At 39.8% G+C, this 6,027-nt stretch overlaps 1 protein-coding gene across 1 annotated transcript; it reads right to left on the bottom strand.

Moving 5' to 3' along the window:
• Positions 1–744: 744 nt before the first annotated feature.
• YAE1 (YAE1 maturation factor of ABCE1) lies at positions 745–3,228 on the bottom strand. Its single transcript, XM_053466261.1, has 3 exons — positions 3,067–3,228; positions 1,863–1,984; positions 745–1,267 (listed from the first exon to the last, which is right to left on the bottom strand). Exons 1-3 carry the CDS (start codon positions 3,184–3,186, stop codon positions 859–861), a joined length of 651 nt encoding a protein of 216 aa, XP_053322236.1. The 5' UTR covers positions 3,187–3,228; the 3' UTR covers positions 745–858.
• Between the last annotated feature and the right edge of the window lie 2,799 nt (positions 3,229–6,027).

Genomic DNA, 6,027 nt, shown 5'->3' with positions numbered 1-6,027 from the left:
TCTTGGGTCAAACATCATAGTGAAAGAAATTATTAGAAACTAGAGTATATCGACCACACCTCAATGACAAGGCCCATGAAGGGTGAAACATATCCCTGCCATTGTTGGTTCCATCATCCAGAGGAACTTGCCTCACATTTCAGACCTAGACTGCCCTTGGGATTACACTCACATGCTGATAAAAAAAAAAAAACCTCATAAAATACTATTAAAAAATGTCAATAATTTCAAGCTCCAAAAATTATTTAAATTTTGTGGTGTCCCCTTTCCAAATGCATGAATGTATTCTACAGAATCACAGAAAGCAACTAATTTTAATGGATCCATTCAATGGAATGAAACGTTGGAACACAGAGACGGTGGGATGCTGCCACTGCTTCTCCATAACTGTAAAGTACTTTCATATGCTTTGTTTGTTTAGCGGGCTCCCTGGAATACTTGATTGTCCCTTTAAACTACAAATGATTGGACCCTCTTAATTCAAGTTAGAAGCAATGCAAAAAGTTTGCTTAAAGGTGAACTTCCATAATTTTTTTTAAATTTTTTTTAACAGGTCTGGTTTTTACATAATATATTTTTAGACAGCTGCATATTAGACATTGTGATAAACAATGTACTGGCACATTTGTAATTAGCAAGCCTGGCTATGACTTAGGGTTCCTGTAAATAATAAGCTCTGTTTAATGTCTTCGCAAGGAACGTCACCTAAAATAGCATATGATGTCTGCAATGGCACCCTCTAGGTCTGTTGATAAAGGATGTTTATTGGAACAAGATGCAATAAAAGTGTTCTTCTTTACTGTATACAGCACTGCAGTTAATGGTTAAAGAATATTTTTTTTCTATGGAACTTTCTCATTAAGTTTTCAGTCTTTGAATATGAAAAACAAGACTGTCTGGAAGAGCCATGTCTTTAACCACAGAAAGCATTTCCCCCACAATCCTACAACGTTCATGTTTTCCTCTGTCATTGAGCTGCTGTATAGTCCTACAGCTGGCAAATGGAGATGAGTGAGAGTCTTGGATCCGACAACAGTCCCGGCCTTCTGTACACGGGTTTTGCTTATCCGTTCCTCCACATTCAATACTGGCCAGACCTATATCTTCCAAAGTCGTGGACAAATCAGAAGGATGGGGTGTCTGGTAAATGGAAGACAGACCTCTCAGTAAGTGGTCTTCACACTGACATACCAAGGTCAGTAGATCATTAAGCTTCGTGGTCACCGCAGGTCCAGGGTCATGAAGCTGACACCATGTCAAAAGTGCACTAAAATGAAAATATTTTATCACACAAATTGCGTTTTGCATTTCAAACAGTCAGACTCTTTGTTTCACATAGAGCCCCGAGATGAAGACTACTGATCAATGTGGCATGGCACTTAGTTGTGTGGATCCCACTGCATGTTATGTATTAGTCTAAACGTACTTTTTGTTGCCCTAAAACAGTAATTTAGTGTAAAAGAAAAACTGTAATGACAACTATAATAATAATAAAAAATGCTAAACACAGTAACAAGAAATTGGAGATTACAAAAGATTTACCAGAAGGTTCACTTATTAAGAACTAAGATGCCATTAAACTGCTGCCAACCTAATTCAGAACAGTGGTTTGAAAAAAAAAAGATAAAGATTGAGCAATATTTGGAATGGCAAAAAATATTTTAGTGAGTAACTGCCCATTTACTCCTTCACTGATAGAGGTGTATACAATGGATTGAACTGTGGTATTTCACACTGCACTGCAAGTATATAATGTAAAGCATTAAATAACAGAACTGCCTAATGTAGTCTATGGGATAAATTACAGATCCTGGGCTAACAAACACCTGTGCAAAACCACAAGATAAAATTCAGGTACATACCTTAAGGTTCCTCTGATTTCACCGTAAGGCATAATCATATTCACTCCAAGTTTATATCCCTGATTGAATCCACTCTGGAGAGAATTTCCTTTTCCAGCATCTACTCCATCGACATACCCTTCCTATAACGATACCAGAACACTAGATACATTGAAATGCTGTCTAAAATGAAGATGGTTGGAGTTGGCACTAACACAAACAGCCGCTGCTAATTTATCATTAGTTCAGCAGTTATTAGGTTGATCTTTATAAATATAACCCTATTTAACCTATCTCTATAGACCTCTACCACTTAATGCACCTGTGTCCGTATAAATAGTTACTTTACAAGCACTTGTTTCTTCTGCTAACCATTAAAATTAAGAATATATACAACAGTCCTATTTCATTCAACAAAACAAAGCAGACACTTGAAGCAGGTCTACGACAGGTCTACATTTTACAGCTCTCTATGCTACACCTACGTAATGGTAATTACACATTAGCAACACAAATGTATACAAACTCATGTACATACTATGGGAAAGGTATTGTGAGTTCCTTTCTGCATGATGATTCCTCCCCATTATGCTATTGTACACCTACTGTTAAATTGCTGATTGGCTCATGCAGTCCTTGTTAAGGTAAGATGAGAAGGGAGAGAACATCAGTACTGGAACCTGATCATGATCAGACAATGCCTGCCCTGCCATAGACATTAGCTTCTGTAAGGTTAACGTTTAAACTAAAGGTCAAACCTTTCAACTTGCCATCGCCAACACACCCACAAACCATTAGAACAAGTAATTTGATATGTATATGTTTATATTGGGATTTTAGGGGTATTATTTTGGCCTGATTTCTGAGTTCACTCAGCATGAGTGTGTATGTCTTTTTCACTTTAGTAACAGCTTTAAAACTAAGTAGGTTTAATACCTAAAAAAATGACACTGATGGAAAGCTTGAACCTTATTACCATAGCAACCAACAGAATGGCCCAATAACATTCCATCAGTTGCTATGGTGAGAACACCACTTTCCACTAGAGTAGGGACCTCAAAACATACGGGATACCCCCCCGGTGCTTTCATATCATATCATATCATATCATGCTATGCTATGCTATGCTATGCTATGCTATGCTATGCTATGCTATGCTATGCTATGCTATCTGTTGAGCCTTTCGAGAAACGAGCGGATATGGGTGCCCCATCTCCATGTTCACCTTCAATCTCTTCTCCATGGATCGCTTCCAGTCCTTTTGCAAAAGACTCAGTTCGTCTCCATCCTCATCAAACACTTCCTCCCCTTCCTGCTGCTCCACAGCCGCCCGAATCCATGACATGTCTAAAGCCCACGAGCTCCAGCAGCTCGCTTCCGCCTAGCACGAGCATACGGGGACGCGCGAGCACGTCGCTTAATGACGCAAAAGTGATGCGACGGCGTCTCTCTAAACAGTAGAGTCTCTCGCTGCCTGTGGCGGAAGTGGCTTCATATACCTGGTTATAATAATCAGCAAGCAAAATACCCCCCCCCTAAAATATAAGATATAAACGTTATTTATACATGTAATATCTTTAAAAAAGTATACGTAGCTATTTAAACCCATAATAATTAAAAAATAAGTAGAGAAATAGTGTGTCGTACACGAAAGGAATTATTAAAAAATAGTTACAGCGTTCTGTAGGTTACTAATGTAGCAACAAATATTGATAGAACTAAAATTCAAGCTTTAATATCAGTTTGTGTACGTGTGCTGCACGCAGAAAGGAAAGTAAGTTTCAGTCATACCTCCCAAGTGTTCTGTTTGATGTAGCACAGTCCTGAATGCCGCACTGTACCTATTTGGCGAGCAGTGGTGATCATGGGTTGGCTGGGGGGATCTAGTCCAGTGAGCATTGTTTTTCTTTCTTTCTATTACACGTACATGATAGGACAGGGTAGTCTACAAACCCCCATATCTGTAGAGACTCTCCAAAAGAGGACCCTGCAAAATACTGTGAAGGAGCACATTAAACAAAATATGATAAATGATAGCACTCAGAAAACAGTAACTGGATGATCAATCTGGGGATTATGTATAAAAAGTTATGTAGAGCAGGCTTTGAAAACTTGGGTTCTCACCTTAGCAACCAATAGAAAGCACTTGGTGATTTAGCGGTTCTGTTGATTGCTATGCTCATAAGTCTTCTTTCCAAACTTTGTATTGAAATTACTCTTTATACATTAAACTCCCTGTGACGGCCCAGGGTTAATAGTCTTGTTCGTAGTTGCGATTACTGTATTTTCTCAATATATGTGATATTTCTTGTTTGTGCTTTGTTCTCCCTCATGTCCTACCCTGTCAATGTTTCATATGCCCTGCCCACGAACCTTAACCCCTCGTAGCCCGGTTTAGAGCGCTCTTTCATGGAAATAACCCACGGGTGGTGTGATACGGACCAGGGGTGGTTCAGAGAGGGAGCCTCTTGCAGGTTCCCGGTCGCTGGGACTGCCAGGAGAGCGGAGATCAGCTGGCATGGTTATCTTACGCACGCCGGCTATCTGACGGTCCGTCCCGGAGAAACTTCGATCACTTGTTGCCGTTCGGGGTCCCTTCTGCCGATCGCGTCGCTTTTTTGGACAGGATATCCTTGGGACCCTGAGCTATCCATCGGTAGAGATGGCCGCTGCTCCTTCGGGATCACCCTGAGAACAACATCTTAAGATTGTACGGATGTTGCGGAGCTCGGTGGCCGGAGTGTGGCGCTGGGCTGTTTGGGCAGGATGGAGATATGTGGACGTGATTTATGACTGTTTAAACTGTATATTAGTGTTTTCCCAATAAAGTGTGTTCTTTCCCTGGACATTAGTCTCGTCTAATGCTTCAGGGACTCGCTATATCAGGACAATTATTGGATTGCATGTGGCTACGCCTCCGCGAGTTGCTATGCTATGATGCTAAGGACACCGGGCCAGTTCCTGAGCCCTTCCCCGCTAGTACCGTCTAGCCCTGGAAGCGGTTAACCATTGAGCTCCCGGGAGGAAGCAACCGAGAACCGACGGGTATCCCTAGCCAGGGTACCGGAGGCCCATCACACTCCCTTCATCCTAATGCTACAATAAAAACAACATCCCTAAAACACAGAAATATCCCAAATGCATGAAATTAGTGCATATTTTTTAATTTGTCTTGCAATACTTTTGAGCTGTTGGTAACCAAAGGCGGGTGGTTTGACCCAGTCCTAATTCTCCAAACAAGGCAGGCATGTGGTGGGACTCAGTGTTACATGACTCCACAGGCGTAGCATGGCAGCTTGCACTGCAAGCTCTGAAGCGTTTAAGGTGAGAGAGTGTGTTTCTGAATGAGTGGGTATTTAAATTGTTAGTATATATATTAGTGTTTGCATGAAGAGGCTACATTGTAGGAGAGTATAATTCATGTTCTGGAGTCTTGTCCTTGCTTGAAGTTACCTCTGCAACCTGGCTTTCAGACTTAGGCCTTCATGGCAATGAAAAAAAATCAGGTAAGTCTATTAGTACTCTTTGCCACTTCATGAGATTCATAATTTTCTATATAGCTATGAACTATTTGTTTTCTAAGAGTTGGTGCTCCTCTGTATACCATTTTTGGCCAATCTGATAACATATTATCTTTGAATAATAAATGCCAGTATTTATTAACGCTTTGGTTAAACATATGAAAATAACTTGAATAATCAACAACTGGAGCGATATCAAACGTGTTTTGTTCTTTTTCCTTATATTTCATTAAACTAGTTCTAAGTCATTCAATTGCTTCTTCCCTTATCAATTCTAAATCTTTACTGTTATATTTTGTCTTATTATTTGATGGTCAATAAATATATTTTTCTTGCAGAAATGTCTCCTTAATCTCAGAAATTGAAAAATGACAGCTACATTCATGTGAAAAAGAAAGTACACCCTCTTTAAATTCTATGACTTACATATCAGGGCATAATAACAATCATCTGTTACTTAACAGGTCTAGAAATCAGGTAATACAACCTCAGATAAACAACAACACATGACATATCACAGCTTGTCAAGATTTATTCAACAAAAATAAAGCCAAAGTGAAGAAGCCACCCTTACTGCTTTCATAAGAATTAAGATGCTAAGTAGCAGACAGGTGCTGCTAATCAAATTCCCTTGTTTAATGGATCATCAGCAAATTGCTGATAAT

This window comes from Spea bombifrons, chromosome 5, assembly GCF_027358695.1.
Source record: "Spea bombifrons isolate aSpeBom1 chromosome 5, aSpeBom1.2.pri, whole genome shotgun sequence".
Lineage (NCBI taxonomy): Eukaryota > Metazoa > Chordata > Amphibia > Anura > Pelobatidae > Spea > Spea bombifrons.
The sequence above is the reverse complement of the archived record's forward strand: the minus strand, read 5'-3'. Positions and strand labels throughout refer to the sequence as shown.

What these genes read in the sequence shown, in the direction of transcription:
- YAE1 (XM_053466261.1), bottom strand. Translation starts at nt 3,186, where the DNA reads ATGTCATGGATTCGGGCGGCTGTGGAGCAGCAGGAAGGGGAGGAAGTG. An exon ending in CCATGGAGAAGAGATTGAAG is followed by an intron (nt 1,985 to 3,066) that starts GTGAACATGGAG and finishes GTATCGTTATAG; the next exon opens with GAAGGGTATGTCGATGGAGT. An exon ending in GAAATCAGAGGAACCTTAAG is followed by an intron (nt 1,268 to 1,862) that starts GTATGTACCTGA and finishes TTTTCATTTTAG; the next exon opens with TGCACTTTTGACATGGTGTC.